Source organism: Platalea leucorodia, assembly GCF_965183815.1.
Source record: "Platalea leucorodia genome assembly, chromosome: 14".
NCBI lineage: Eukaryota > Metazoa > Chordata > Aves > Pelecaniformes > Threskiornithidae > Platalea > Platalea leucorodia.
The window spans coordinates 8,596,194-8,612,148 of record NC_138836.1 but is presented as its reverse complement, the minus strand read 5'-3'; the positions used below and the strand labels follow the sequence as shown (position 1 = coordinate 8,612,148).

General features: G+C 36.7%; 1 protein-coding gene across 11 annotated transcripts in view; it reads right to left on the bottom strand.

Moving 5' to 3' along the window:
- BPTF (bromodomain PHD finger transcription factor) overlaps window positions 1-15,955 on the bottom strand; it is a 58,980-nt gene that overhangs the window by 13,837 nt on the left and 29,188 nt on the right. For 5 of the 11 annotated variants that reach the window (XM_082326599.1, XM_082326604.1, XM_082326607.1 and 2 more), the window contains exons 11-25: window positions 15,252-15,387; window positions 13,777-13,998; window positions 11,049-13,476; window positions 10,692-10,816; window positions 10,326-10,454; window positions 9,886-10,036; window positions 8,977-9,100; window positions 7,269-7,521; window positions 6,679-6,840; window positions 5,543-5,691; window positions 4,992-5,115; window positions 4,239-4,462; window positions 2,749-2,971; window positions 1,627-2,513; window positions 788-870 (exon numbers count right to left, since the gene is read on the bottom strand). In XM_082326599.1, coding sequence (XP_082182725.1) covers window positions 788-870; window positions 1,627-2,513; window positions 2,749-2,971; window positions 4,239-4,462; window positions 4,992-5,115; window positions 5,543-5,691; window positions 6,679-6,840; window positions 7,269-7,521; window positions 8,977-9,100; window positions 9,886-10,036; window positions 10,326-10,454; window positions 10,692-10,816; window positions 11,049-13,476; window positions 13,777-13,998; window positions 15,252-15,387 — 5,420 coding nt within the window. The remainder of the gene's footprint in view (window positions 1-787; window positions 871-1,626; window positions 2,514-2,748; window positions 2,972-4,238; window positions 4,463-4,991; window positions 5,116-5,542; window positions 5,692-6,678; window positions 6,841-7,268; window positions 7,522-8,976; window positions 9,101-9,885; window positions 10,037-10,325; window positions 10,455-10,691; window positions 10,817-11,048; window positions 13,477-13,776; window positions 13,999-15,251; window positions 15,388-15,955) is intronic. The other 6 variants (XM_082326608.1, XM_082326609.1, XM_082326602.1 and 3 more) reach the window with 5 other exon arrangements.

Genomic DNA, 15,955 nt, shown 5'->3' with positions numbered 1-15,955 from the left:
TTTTTTTTTTTTTTTTAATTGAGCTTCTGTCAGTCTAAATACCAATTTGGCCATCTGACTCCATTAAATGAAGAGTGTATGACAATACATCTTATTCTTTATGCAACTGTGAACGTTAAGTGAGTAGCACCTAGTGATACTGTTGTAATCAACTAAGCTTGTACTCTGATTTGATGATCAAAATTTATGAATAACACTGTTCTTTTTCTTACTACCTGACAACACACACTTCTGATTATCCAACTGAAGCAACTGCACGAGTGAAAAGGAGTCAAAATAACCCCAAAACAAATGACAAACGCTCAGAATTTGTGTTTAGCAGCTTCAAGCATAAAATTGAGTTCGTCCAATAGCACTATTTTCCAACTCTTCAATTCCATCTGTAAAGTGGGATGTACAGTGGACAAGAGTGGAAATAAACTGCCATGATAAAGCACAAACCCCAGGCTTTTCTGCAACAAAAGCATTAATTCTCCATTCTGTGCTCCTTTAAGGATGGTTTTTACATTGAACTTAAAAAACATAGCCAGCTCCAAACACATGCAATACAACATTTCACTTTAAAAACATATAACAACAAAAAAAAATTGATAATCTACAGGATTTAATTACTTAAAGTTAAGAACATCATTATGAAAGTTACTTTTGAGTGTTACTTTAGCCAATTTTAAAACAGAAAAATTTCTTTATGCAGGTTTTTACAAACCAGTGTTTTATTATACCACCATTAAAAGATGTTACAATGTAAAACTTTCACATCTAAAGATGCACTATGATGCATATTCACCTCTGATTTTCTTCCCTCTCAGCTGGAGTCAGTGTCTTCTTCTGTTTCAAGTGTTCTATGACAGCATTTTGTTTCATAACCACCTGCAGGGTGATACAGAATCCAAAATAAAATATGAAAACTTTAGCCAGCATTTCATAATATTACTGGGAGAACCAGGACATTTCCTAAGTTAAAGAAAAAGTTAAAGCGTTATTTATTTCAGTAAGTGACAAAATAAAACTGATTTTCAGGGGGGCAATGCTTGTTTAAAGCAATTATTTGAAAATTGAAAATTATATTGAAAATGAACACCACCTCCACCACTCACACAGAGTAGGATATTTTGCTTAAATCTAGGGACTAAATGTAAATTGACAGTATTTCTTCAGTGACTGGTTGTTTTATTTTAAGAAAAAGATAAGAGTCTATTTTTTATATATATATATATATATGTATTTTTTTTAAGCCCTGCAGCCATCCAACAGCATTACATTTCAGATACCTCTTTGAAACCTCAGTTTCCTACAGCAGGCAATGAAAGTACTATACATGTGTTCTGAACATCAGCTCTCCTAGCTATAACCTATCTTTCCTGAACTGAGAATAAAGATATATTGTCCCAGCAGCTAGTGGTAAGTTGAATCAAGGTGCCAGAAGACTGCAAACATGGTACAATTGACTTGATGTGCTGAATTAACTTAGAATATTTAATTAAATTGCCAAAAGCAATCGTGCACTAACTTTGAAAGAATCAAATTAACTGCCTATCAAATGTATTAACATGGTTAACAAGAACAGGCATTTAAAATGAGATTTGTTTCATTAATTAAGTTTTAATTTCCTTCTTTTAACTTTACCTGTTTCTGGATAATGTCACTTTGATTAGAAGCCTGAAGGGTGTGCTCACGTTTAATTTCTATCTGTTGCTGCTTTTTCTTCTGTTGCTGCTCCCTGAGCTGCTGAACTCTCTGCAGCTGCTCCTGAACACTAGCTGCTTGAACTGTTACCACATTCTGAATCTGGTGAGCCTGTACTGGGCTAGTTTGTTGAATCTGAATAGGTAACTGAAGCTTGATCTGCTGGGGCACACTGCCTTGTTGGGCTTGTATCTGAGCCACAACATGTGACTGAAGCTGAGAGAGAACTTGGACTTGTTGCTGAAGCTGAGGCACTGTAATAACTTTTGTTGGAGGCTGCTGAAGTTGCAGCTGAGGACGAGTTGGGGATTGCACAGGAACCTGATTTAAACTTTGAGTAGTTGGAAGGGTTGAGACCGAAGTCTGAACCTGAGGTTGTGATTGCTGCAGCTGAGCTTGAATTTGTATGGGAGCATGGGGCTGCATCTGAATCTGTTGTTGGGTTGTAGTCTGCACCTGAGCTGGTTGCTGAGGCTGGACTTGGGACTGGCCTTGTGGAAGGACTGCAGTCTGCGGCTGACTCTGGACTTGCACTGGAGATTGCCCTTGAGCCTGGGTCTGCGCTGGAGACTGAACTGGAGATTTAGACGATTGTGGTTCAGGTGTGACTGGAGAGTCCGCAGATGCTGGAGTCTGAGATTCAGGCTGGGTCTGAGTTTCAGGCTGAAGCGCTGGCTGAGGTGCCTGCGGCTGGGCCAGCGGCACAGGCTGGGTACTCTGATTCTGCACTTGAGGCTGGGCTTGCTGCTGACTCTGAGGCTGTGGCTGAACTGGTGGCAGCACTGATGTTGGCTGTGCCTGTAGAGCTTGCTTCTGTTCCCCTGTAGCTGTGAAGGATAAAAACAAGTATTCCATTCATTTCAAATGGCACACCTATGAGCCTTACTAATTTGAACCTTTTAGAACTATCATAAAGCTCTATGCAGAAATTCAAAGAGATTTCTAAGCTTATAATACACTACCAACAAATTTACTGTAATGACAGACCATCTCCAACTGCATAAGAACCTCCCATGCAACTGAAATGGAGGCTTTTTTTCTGCTGAACGGAACAACGCTTACCCGAGGTTGAAGTAGAAACTGTTGTTGTAGTTGTGCTAGCTGTAGTAGCAGCTGCTGGGAGCGGGGTGAAAAGAAATCTCTGAATTGTACCATTTGGCATAGCTGCTTGCATAAGCTGTTGTCCTGGACCAGGTATTACAGTCACACCCTGAGGGATTAATTGTAATTGACCAGTAGTTTGACCTTGTCCCTGAATTACCACAGTTAATCCTTGACTGCCACCCTAAAAAGAAGAAAAAAAGTTAATATTGATGTATTAGTGATATATTTCTTAGACAGACTTTGCTGAAAATCAGAAAAATTAAGGGTTTGGATTTCAGAATTCTTTTACCACATACCATATTCCTAAAACTCAAACCTAGCATCTGAGATCATGAAATACTAAAATACTCTTTCAACAACTCTGTCATCAACAGATTACTGGGTTGGAGTTAGTTCCACATATTTTCATCCAAATATTGACAAGAACTCTAGCCAGAAAGCAGCTACAATGGAACATCTTTGTTCCTAGAATTTACAAGCAATACAGAGCATGGATAACTTCAGACATACTACTAATTACTTTCTCAAGAATCCCAACAGTTTGTGTAAAAGTCCTCTGAACTGAAAACGTCTCCTAACCACATATCAGATCCTACCCAACTGTGAGCTTTCACGACTTGACTGTTGAGTCTGTAACGTATTGTGAATTCCTGTTGCTCAAGCTAACACTGAGGCAGCTCATGACATCACTCTCAACTCAGTGATGGAGAAGGTAGGCTATTTTCCCGACACTTAGATGCAGAACTCCACATTTTGTGAACCCATAGAACAGAATAAGGTCCCTGCAAAGATCCTTCTGAGTCTTTTGGTGTGGAAATGAACTCTCTGAGTCTTGTTCCACATATAAAAATCTTATCTGGCAACAAGCAGCCTGTACATTACAATCATTTACATATATTATTTACAGTCTGAAGAACAGGTATTGTGGTAACTCACAGAAGTCTATTTTTATGCTATGCTTGACTCTAAATTTACTTTTTGCCCACAGACCTTCATGATCTGAGCAGAAGCTGTAAGAACTTTTTCCTCCTCCAGTTCCAGATACTGTAATTTTTCCTCTGAGACTCTGGATAACATGAATGAAAACTAAATCTTCACACGAAATCAAAAGACAAGGAATGAACATTACGTTCTGAAGGTCTACAAAACAGGCCATACAAAATAATTATGCTCCTTACTGCTATTAAGGCAAAGACTTTTTTCCATACTGCTAAACTGTCCTGATGCTAGTTATATTACTGGGGAATACAATAGAAACAGGTATTTAAAACTTTACATATACTATTTAAGCTTCTTTCACTCTGTAATTATGCTATCGGTCATCCTAAATGAAGGCTGAAACATAAGTTTATGAGCAGATACACCACACTGCTGAAATCCAAAGGCTTGATAAGATGTATCATAAGTACTAGCACATTTTCATGCCTAGAGACTGTAAAGTATTTTACCTGTCCTTGTGTTAGTTGTGTGAGTTGGGCCATAGTAAGCTTCACTTGTCCCTGCTGAGGGCGAGGGGGCTGCGACGTGGTTTGTGGCTGTATTTGCTGAGGTGGTGTTCCAGGACTTGTGACGGTCTTCTGTCCAGCACTGGAAGAAGCTGTGCTGGTACTAGAAACTGCTGTTGAGACAGGCTGACCCCTGATTATTTGAGTCACCACTTGCTGTGTCTGACCTGTAAGAGAATAATTTGTGATAAGAAACACATTTCCAACATTTTAACTATTAGCACAGCAAGCCTCCGAGTCACAACAACTTGCAATAGTGTATAATCAGACAAGTGAAGCAAACATTGCAGTTTGCACATAAATTTTCTTTACAAACCAGTTGTCTATGTGGTTGACTGAAAAATGCCTGAAAAATGTTTTCTATTTTAATTCATTTCACATGCTTATGGAGTACTTCAAACACTTAGCTTGTCTTTAAAAAAAAAAAAAAAAAGCTTTCTCAATGCACAATTATTCTGAACTTTTTTGTTTTCAAAAGAGTGGACCTAAAAATAAGTAATAGATTTCCCAGTGTCAATGACGAACACCACTGACAAAGCCTGCAACTGACACATTCAAAAGCCAGAAGAGGCACTTGTTAGAAGTCAAGCAGCAAAATGAGGTATTTTTGCATTGGGACATATGATACAGGAAGTATTTATGAAGAAACAAACCATGGATTTCACACTGGAAATTTAAATATTAAAATGAACCTACTGGCTGGAAGAATACCTTGTTGCACCACTAGAGGTGTTCGAATGATGGTCTTTCCAAGCGTTGACTGCTGAAGTGGTGTCCGTATTACTGTCATACCAGGGCGGAGTGGTGTCCCTTGCACTACCTACACACACCAAAATGGAGAGCATATGAAACTTGTGAAAAAAGCCACTGGGATATGCCCTGAAGTTTGGTGGGTTTTGTTTTTTGTGGTTGTTTTTGGTTTTGTTTTGGGTTTTTTTGTGGGTTTTTTGTTTGTTTGTTTTTTCTTTTGTTTGTTTTTTAATATATAAGAAATTACAAGATGCAAGCAGATCCAATATTTTTTAATCTATGCCCACACTGGTAAGGCTCACCAAGCTCTAAACTATTAATTTTTCCAATTGGAGAGAATTGTTGTACCTCCTTGGAATAAAGGATCCATAAACACTACTGCTGAGATGAACCAAAAACATTGAAAAGTGACTAGACAGAACTTTTAATATCTGCCAATAACTTAAAATACATGCAATCACATTTTTTTGCATTAAATAATCAGAAAAACATCTTACTTGTGAAGTGCTTGTTGTTCCTAACGTCCCTGTGGTATTTGGCCTAATGGTTACAGTCGCTGTCCTTGGCTGGAATGAAGTAAATGTTTGACTTGCACCTGTAGTTGATGGAATGATACCCAATACCTTTTGCTGAACTTGAACAACACCTAATTAAAGAAAAATTGAGAATTCATTAATGACATAATTGCCAGCAAAAGAAGTAAATGCAACTCCAGGGTGGCATTTAGAAATCAGTCTCCAGGTTTCTAGAACACCTTTGAGCCTTTCAACATTTCTTGGGAGAACTTTTGTCATATTGTAAAAAGAAGCAGCATTATACGTTGTCGATAGTCCAACTACATTTTAAGTTAAGAAATAGATATTTTAGAAAAGATTAAGGAAAGAGTGAATCTTCACAAAGATCAGTTTGATGGTAGCCGCAAATAAGTCCTTGCTTTGACACGGTGCCACAAATTAGTATTATACAACCATTAAAAGATATCATCTGATTAATTTAAAATGTAGGAGACCAGTTTAAACACCTTTCACCTACAAGATCGTGGTGCTGAAGAAAATGGGTAATGCTTTTCCTGTTACCTAAGAAATTTCAATACAAAACTAGTAGCCTTCATGATTTCCTCAGATGCTAAGTATAATGGAGACAAAGAATTGAGCTTTTCTGTTCAATATACATTCACAAATCTCAAAGTATTAAAAGTCCTCTTCTTAAAGCAAGAAGAAAAACCGCTAATCTTAGTTTGGAGCCAAACTCTTGTTCACCAGTGAAGAGCAGATGCAGGCATTAATAACTAAGAACAGCAGCTTTTTTTTTTTTTTTTTTGTGAAGAAAGTTGTTTTGTTGATGTATAATTTAGATAATGAAAAATAAAAAGCATGCTTCATTCCACATTGTTAAAAATAAAGCTTCTAATTTTGCACTATGAAATGTAGACTAAATTATAGGCCAAAAACTTGCATTTTTCCCCTACAGACACAAATATGCAATACAGGGGGAACAAGCTCTACAAACTTGTATATATATAAAAATATTTTTCCCCCTTCAAGTCACAGTTTACTTCACTGGGAAAATAGTGTCAATGGAGAATTAATCAGCAAGCTGGAATACATTTTTAATTCAGTTCCCTTTCCCCTACCTCCTTGAGTTGATGGCACATTGACGGCAACAATCTTGCTGTTTGCAGGGAGTGGCAGCTTAGTTATCACTTTCCCTGCCATCGTTACTGGACTGCCTGAGATCTGGAAGGTCTGCCCTGTGCTGGCAATGGTTGTGGCTGAAGTGGCAGCTGTGCTAGTGGCTATTGAGGTACACAGAACAGTCAGTTTTAGAGCAGAATAATTAGTCAATGAAATGACTATATTCAAGTATGAAACAGCAAATACAGGATTATTTTTACAATCTTTTTGAATGCGTCATACTTTCTCTGGTAAAGATTCTTTTTTGGAAACAGTATGTTACAGCACAGAATGCTTTCATTATCAATGATTATCAGTACAACAACTGTCAGTAATTAATGAGGCAGGTCAGAAATAAGGCTACCTAGCAAGTCTGAGCAAGAAAAAATTAGACAGGTATTATCTCAGAAGTGTCCCACTGACTTAGCAAAAGAGTTAAGAGCAAAGATAACAAGAAATGTAATAATGCTATGTATTCTGGAGAAGATGTAGGTGCTGTGCTGGAGTTCATCCTATTTACATGTTCTTTCCACGATAAGTGGCTACTTACCTGTTGAAGATTGGCCTTGTTTAACCCAAGTAGCAAAAGTCTGATGGAAATTCTTGTTCTGTTGGAATGTTACTGTAGCTGGAGAACCCACTTTTGTAGTAAGTACTACTTTGGTTCCAGTGGGGACTGGGCCTGCTAAAGGGCCTACCACAACTTTCTGTGCCGTTGAGACTGTAGTTGCAGTGCTGCTGGCTGTAGTGACCGCGGGGGCCACACCTGCTGCAGGTATCTGCTTCTGCTGTTCCAGCCGTTTCTACAGAATTTAGGAAAAAAATTAAACAAAGGGATAATTAGCATATTCAGATTTTGTAAAATAAATGCTGTCTCTTCCCCGTCTTGAAAAATAAAGGACTCTGGTAGGATTTTAGTTCAAGTTGTAAAGGATTGAAGAATAGGCTGCTTGCGTACCTTACAGCACAAGACCTGCAGAACTACAGCTCCGCTGATAGTACACAGCCAGAAATTTTCCTTTATAGCATCTTTAAAATCCTCAGCTTATGTTAATTTCACTGCACATATTACTTTAAAGAAAACTTACTAGTCTCAGATTTATCTGAAAGGTTAAAAAACTTCGAAAAATATCCATCTATATTTGGCTTTGACCATGTGCGTACAGCCTGCATCTATGTCAGTAAGCGGTACACCATCATTACCACAGTTTATTACTATCATTCCTAAGTTTAGAGCTGCCTGCACTGAAATCCTGCCAGTTACAGAAAAAAAAAAAATTAAAGAGACTGTATCATTCTACTTCATCATTAAGAATGTAAATTGAAAAGTTATTCTTTTAACCGTAAATCCAGTTTGCAGCTTGCTTAAAAAAATTAGGTTCACAATCCCTTACCTTACCCAGCAACCTTCTGTGCTGTAACTGTCAGGAAGGTACATTTAATTTAGAGAGCCACTTTGTGAAGGAATAGTATCAGTAAGCTCTTTTAAAATTCCAACTAATTTAACATTCTTCCCCATGTGACTAGAATTACCTCTGTATTTATCAATTTAAATTTCAGTATTTGGTTAGCATTATATTGCAGTAATGCCCATGAATCAGAAACACTCATTCACTAGTAATATATTTTCTTCAGGGAAGACGAAATGAAAAAGGAGCAAGTTGGAAAAAAGCAGAATTCTTAATAACATATGTGAAATACCAACATGGCATTGAGTTTCCCAATTTTAATTGTATATATTTATATATACATACACACTTACAGTTATACATACATACATATCTATATATATATTAAAAAAAAAAAACAACTGTGGGCTTCACTCAGCCAATTTAAGATAGGATAAAATCAAAAGATTCAATTTGACTGAAGCATGAAGAACAAATGCAGTTGTACTCCCAAGTCAGCTATATACCAAGGCAGCTTTCCATTACGCCACAGAACACTGTTGACCTTACCTGGAAATTGGTGCTTCTCAGCCTTCTTTTAAAAAGGAAACAAACTAAACCTTTTTTAAACTTTTACATATTAGGTGAAAAAAAAGGGAATCCAAAACAAATCTTTGCCTTAACCCCATTTCAAAATAATGAATGTACACAGCGGGAGCAGCATTGTTTGATGGCTCAGTTTGCACAGAAGGTGGAAACTATTTGAAAAATGGTGTAAGACAGGGATAAAACTTTGTTTCCCATATTCTAATGCATGTGGACCACCAGTGCACAGTTGCTGACAGGTGGGACTACCAATAGCTCCCCCACCTGCTGGGCAGCCAATCGTTGGTGTTTTAGTTGAGCCTCCAATTGGGCCTTGAATTCCTCTGCCTTCTTCTGTTCACTAACCTTAGCCTGTTGTTCAACTGCCTGTGCCTTTTCCTTCTCCACCCTGCCAAAGACACAACCGAAAGTAAGTTATACCACCACATAAAATCCAACCATCAAACTGGATTTCATTTTACCCAGCTTAATTGCTCTTAAAAGAACAAATGTCAAGACTGAGATCATTGAAAAACTCATCATGGCTTTAAAAGTATTTTGAAACAAACTATTGCATGTAGCATCCCTGAAATATTCTGATGCTAAACTACTGCAACACCTTACAGGAAACTATTAATCAAAACTGGAATTTATAATCACATCTGAGACTGCAAACAATCTATGTAATACCATTAATTTAAAACAATTATTTCCAAGCGACTCAAAAATGTTGTTCCAACTCCAAGCATGCAATACTGAAAATATTTGTCTTATGAATTGAACATTCTCAGGCTGAATTTACCTTTACTTTACTTGTACACATTCGTTTTCTTTGTATTATAGAAGTATGTAAACATATACTGTTTAAAGTCCTGCCAAAAGTAGCCTGAAGCCTTTCCATGCATTATAGTAATAGTCTTTTGGCATATAACAGTGATTAGTTCATAACCATGGAAAAATTAATATAATATTAGTTCTAACAAATCTGAAAGATCTGCATAAATTAGTTTTGGTACCAGCAAATAGTTTAACTTTACAAGTTTAAGCTTGACAATCATTATCAAAAGACAGTAGAAATGCAACACAGATCTGCTTTTACTGATTGTAGCTACCAAGTTTTTAGAAGTGGGAACTTTTAACATACCCACATAAATTAAAACTGCTTTCTTTAGAAGGTCATTTGAGTTTGTTTACCTTTCAGCAAATGCCCTGATCTCCCATAGTTCCAATTCCTCCTCTGCTACCCAACTTTCAATTATAACAGGGCCCGTCTGCTTGGGTGTTTCTGGCCTTTTTGGCCTTAGTGCACTTGATCGCAGTCCTTTCCTCTGGGGCGTTGGAGTTTCTTTAGAGAACAGTCAAACACACACAATAAGCTCAATCAGAAAACAAAACTGAAGTGCAAACCAAGATTTAGTGTCTCTTTCAGTCTCACTTTATAAACACGAAGGTCTTTCAGCTTCAGATAAATCATGTCAGTTTGTTAAATGCATCATTTGTTTCAAATAGGCGAATTAATAGTTCATGTCAAGCTATATTTGCTCCTTGATGGTCTGAATTAATGTAAAGATCCAGTTACCTTAATTTCTGCAGGAGCTTATTGGAAGGGGAAAAAATTGTATATACAAACATACCTTTTGGAGCCTCTGGTACACCAATGGGACAAATGATTTTTCTTATGCAGTACTCTGACCGGATTCCATACGGACCAACATCTCTTCGCTTGATTATTTCTGTCGTCGTAATTTCAGTTTCAGATGTTTCTACAACAAATTAGTCCCAATATGTTAATAACAGAAAACAAATAAAAGCTAAATCTCCAATCAACCCAATATATTCAAGGTAAAGAAACGGCAACTAGTACAAACTGTTGACTAAAAAAATTCAAATGCCATAGCTAACATCGAGCCTTTCTAGAAATGCTTGGAACGAGTGTAATACTCAAAATAAACAGCAAGAGCTTTCGCATTAAGGAACCTAGAAATTTAAAGAAATAATACCTGTACGTGTAGTTCCTCCCCCAGGTGGAGCTTTTGCTGCCATATCATCCCATTTGAGGCATGCCCACAATAACCGCAACATAAGGCTCACTCCAGCCAATGATTTTACTGTTTGAAGTCGGTACCTAACAACAGAGCATTAATTACATTTTAAAATCAAAATGTATTTAAAATACCTAACCAAACCAATGGGACAAAGGTTTTCCGTTCTACCTTTATTGAACAATATAGAAAAGTATTGAATAATAAAGAGCAAAATTTGCATGGCTGGGCACAAACATGTATATCGCTTGTATTTTAAAATTCTATTAATTTAATCACATCCTAAACATTTCCTCAAAAATGTGAAGTATGTACCTCCAGGTGATCCCAAAAGTTGGCCTTGGGGATGGATATGGCCAGATATCCAAGGCAGGCTTTGCATTGTAATTGAAATAGGGAACTTCTCTGATCCCTCCTTTTCTGGCCAGCTTTTTTAAGTCATCATTGGGTAAAACAAATATGCTTTTTTTACTGCTTTTGGTAACAAACTTTCTGTAAGATGGTAAGGCAGTTCCAGAACGAGTTTTTTTGGGTCTTGCAAATTTCATTAACTTCACTTTGTCTTTCGTAGAATATTCTTTGCTGACAGTCATGGAAGTCACCAATGTGCCTTCTGGGGTGGTCAGCGAATCAGTTACTGTTGTTGTAACCACTGTTTTACTATGCTCTTGTACAGAAATGACGTCAACGTTACTGTCTGTAGCTGGAGTGGTAAGCTTAGTTACAGTAGTGGTGGTAGTTACAGTGGATATGGCACAATTTTCTGTAGATGATACTACTGTTGTTTTCTCATCATTAGAAGCTACAGTCTCTGCAACTTTGAACACAGTTTTGGACTCTGTAGACACAGTTGATGTTGTGGTAGTCACTTCAGTAATAACAGTTTTTATTTTACTTTCTCCATTAATATTTTCCATTTTATAAGTCTGTACACCATTCTGATCAGCAAAGTCACTACTCAAGCTAGATTCCTCACATGAGGTTACAGGCGATGGAGCAACTTTCTTATCCTCAATTACTTCAGTTTCCATAGATTCTGTTTCACTATTCAGGTTATTTTCTTTACAGACAGCATGTGTTGGCGTGGAAGCAGAGCCAACAAAGGCAGATCTCTCAGGAGAAAGCTGTTTTTCTTCAGTTTTCTGCACATACTTGGAAACTTCATCTGGTGGCTGAAGACTCTCCCCAGATTCAAACTCAGGCGAACTCTGCAGACGCGACTTAGGGTCCACATTATTTTTGTCCTTTGTGTCCTCTATCATGATGTCACCATTCATGAATGGTTTGACTGATGATTCCTTAAAAGCCAATGGTTTTATTTCATGTTCTGGAATGGATTTATTAATATTATTAACTTTCGGTTCAGTATCACCCCCTGCCTTAGTTTCACAGGTATCTTTAACTAAGCAGTCATCATTTGATAATACTTTAATGTCATTGTCTTTTCCGTTCATTTGAAATGCTGATTTTTCTTTGTCTAAGTCTGTCTCAGTTTTTTCATCTTTGTTATTCTTTTTGTCAGTAACACTATTTAGATTTGTCTGATCAAGATATTTGTTTATGGTACTTGTCTCCACTTTCAGTTCCTGACCTTTCTTTTGACCATTAGCCTCAGTTAGTTTAGAGCTCAGTAAATCCTCATCAACTTCTACCTCATCCATGTGTTCCAGACTTTGACTTTCAAGATTTCTTTCAGAAATTAGCTCTGTTTTAAATGGTTTTAGGTCTTTACTAACTGATTTTTGGTGAAATATGATCTTGTTTTCAGATTTATTTTCAGTCTTTCCTGGAGCAATTTCTTCCTCCATTTCACTTTCTCGAGAGGACGTTGGCTCAATATGGCTTTTTATCATACAATTGTTTTCTGGATCTTTGCTCTGCTGTTCAGAATTCCCTTCTGAAACTGTTTTTTCAAGAGTGGCCGGACCATCTTTTCTACAGCTGCTTTCAGTTACCACTGGCTCTAAGTTTTCACATTCACGCTGAGATACTCTGGTAATAGGTAGTTTTTGTTTCAAAGGTTTTTCGCTTGTTTCCGAAGCATCCCATTGGATTCTGCCTTCTGCATTTGTTTGTTTCAAGCCATCCACAAAGGAACTCTCAGACTCTCCAAGAACCTCTTGTCCTTGACACTTAGCAGCAGCCATAGGTTCAGGGTTGTTTTCTTTACTATCATTCTGAATGGAGCTTTCGCCTTCAGAGGATTGAGGCGAGTCTTCATCCAGTAGCTGGCCTTCTCTTTTTGATAGTCTGTTTGTCAAAGGCAAAGAGGGTTCATCTAGCTCACCGGTTTTGGTACAAGAGATGCTGCTGATCGGCAAGCAGTCCTGTTCTGCATCTTCAGTTTGGGTCTTATCTGAAATATAGGTTTGATCTTGGGAAGACATGTCAAACTGGCTTCCTTCTTTTACTTTTCTCATTTGTAGCTCATTTATGTTTTTCTGGGGGCTTACAGATCGAATGCCTCCTGTTTTAGCACTAGCCTCCAGTTTCATCCTTTCTAGACGTTGTTTTTCTTCCAGTGTAAACTGTTTTATTCGCCTCTCAAGTAGTCCATCTAATTTTGATGATTTTACTTTCCTTTTGTAGCAAGTCCTTAAATGAAATCCCTCGCTGACATTGATTATATCCAGCTTACAATGACTATCCTCATCTTTTATGGGGGATTCAATTTTCACATCATCTACATCCATAGGTTCTTCCTTGATGACTTTATCATTTTCACCATCGATTTCTTTTTCCACTGTGAAGAAGAAATAACTGAATCAGTAAGCTTCCCTAACAATGAATACCAAACCATGTTTTTACATTAAGTACCAAGAAACCAACAGACCTTTTAGCATATTAATAGACTTCAAGAAAAAGGGAACAAAAACTTCAGACACTACTACAAGGGATAATCAGCAATCGTTTAACTGAGCATTTTAAATGTCTTGACAAAACCTCTTACACAGTTTTTCAACAGTTATTTCTGATGTCCTATGCTTTTACATGTGCAATGTTGTAACGAATAGCTAGTTTTACAATAACTTAAGTATATCACCTTTGTCTTTTGCATGATCTAAGTTTTCAGAAATTGTATCAACTTCCACTTTTTCTTCACGTGACTTTTCTTCTTTCACTTGCACATTCTCCAAGGTTTCTGAAACATCTGCTTTGTCTTTTGCTTGCAGATCATGGGAATCCTTTGTTCTGTCTTTCTCTATTTTTACCTTAATTGGACCTTTTCGTTTATCCAAGTTGCATTTTTCATCTTCGCTCTTTGCTATTAACAAATTAATTAAACAGTTTCAATTATTCAGAATATTTTTTATACTCTGCTACATTTTAGTGTATGTTAGTTTAACTCTCAAATCCTTCACACATCATTACTGAAATTCAGAAATAGAATTAAGTATACAATGGTACCATCATAGATTACGCTTAGTGCATTATTGAATAATAGTAATAAAAAAAAAGTCTAAAAGCCCACCAGAGATAAAAACGTTTCATTTACATTATTTTTTCAGAGTCCATGTTCAGCTTTTCTTAAAAACAAAATACCAGAAAAACCTCCCCCAAAGCCCCCCCAACACACACCCCACCCCCCTGCCCCCCCCCCATTTTTCAGGAACTAACTACCACTTTCTGAAAACCCAGCCTATTAAGAGCACATTAATTCAGGCTCTGAAAATTCACAGATAATTTTAAATAATTTTGATTTCTACAGTTAAACCAGAATGCACATTAGTATTCAAATGACTTTGTGCTTAACACTGCAGCGGCTATTAATTGCCATACAGAAAACAAAATAAATCTGATTTAACAATCATACAGACAACACTAAAAGCAGCAGCATCCATTTTGTGTTTGATCCAGTTAAAAGCAACAGGGAAAATATTACATCAATATGTGAGGAAAGAAATAATTTTGATATGTAATACAGGGTGGGCTGTCATCTTCTAAATTTTAAAAGGAAACTCCAGATTACTTTTATTATAAATAAGACTCATACAGTTCAGGATGCATCTAGAAGTCAACTGTGCAAATTTTTTTCTTTTTTAAGATACATCCTTGAAACAAATAAGCGAGACGGTGTGTTTTGAACTTTCTAGAGAAATAAATTTCTTTCCCCTTATAAAACTATTGTTTCCAGATAAAATTGCTTAATAGTATTCTGTCAACATGGAGGGGGGGAGGGGAAAGTGTATATATACACCAATATTTTAGATCTTAATTTTTGCTTGTGATTATCTACATAATTTTTATCTAACTTTAATTTAAATAAGGCTATACAAAGCTGTACAAATATTACACACAACTTCATAACTGAAACAATCTAATGTAGCCAAAAAACGTCTATGACAACTGAACTGGTTATATCAACAAAGACTAGCAGAAATCCACAAAAGCTTCCCTGGAATACTACTTGTAACAAAGTCTATATAAGACATATCAAGTGCAAATAATTAACTGAATAAGCAATAAAAAGCAGTATGTCAATAATAAAAAAAAAATGTAAGCAATGCAGACACTTACTTGGTAGCAACTTTCTATAATTTGCGTTAGTATTTCCAGGCAGTTTGGGCATAAACCTGTGGACGTGTGTTTTACTAATCCAACTCCAGCCACCATATCCCGTTACTCTATATTCCTCTCCTTTTTGCTTCCACACCTGTTAAATATTTTTAAAATAGTAGTTTTAATGGTGCTATTTGCTGCACTATTAATGTATACATCCATTTAAGAACCTAAGATGATTTTTTAAAATACAAAAGTCCCATTTACAGACTGTTTCATGCAAGATGAAGTATATTTGTGAAAGAAGGTACTAAAATTAAAGATACATCTATTGATAATTAAATTGATTCTATCATAGTAACATCTAAAAACTATTTTAATGTCATGTAACAGTGAGAATCTATTGACCTAAAAGCTGAAAAATCATACAAGTTTTTGAATCAACCTGTGTGTTTGTTACAACAAATAAATTTAGAGCAGAGAACCACTCCAACAAAAGTATTTAATATCTACTGTAGGAGAATATAAAGAGGTTTCTATAGTAGTTCCTATCATACAATATAACCTTCCAAAGTAAAGGTAGCTAGGCTAGGTTTTTTGCAGGGAGTGGTGATGCGAGGGGAGCACTGGACAGGGACAGACATACAGACAAGATTCCAATAACCATCTAGAACCCTTCCGTTAGGAAAGGCTGCATTTTGCAGACAAACGTGTCAATTCAG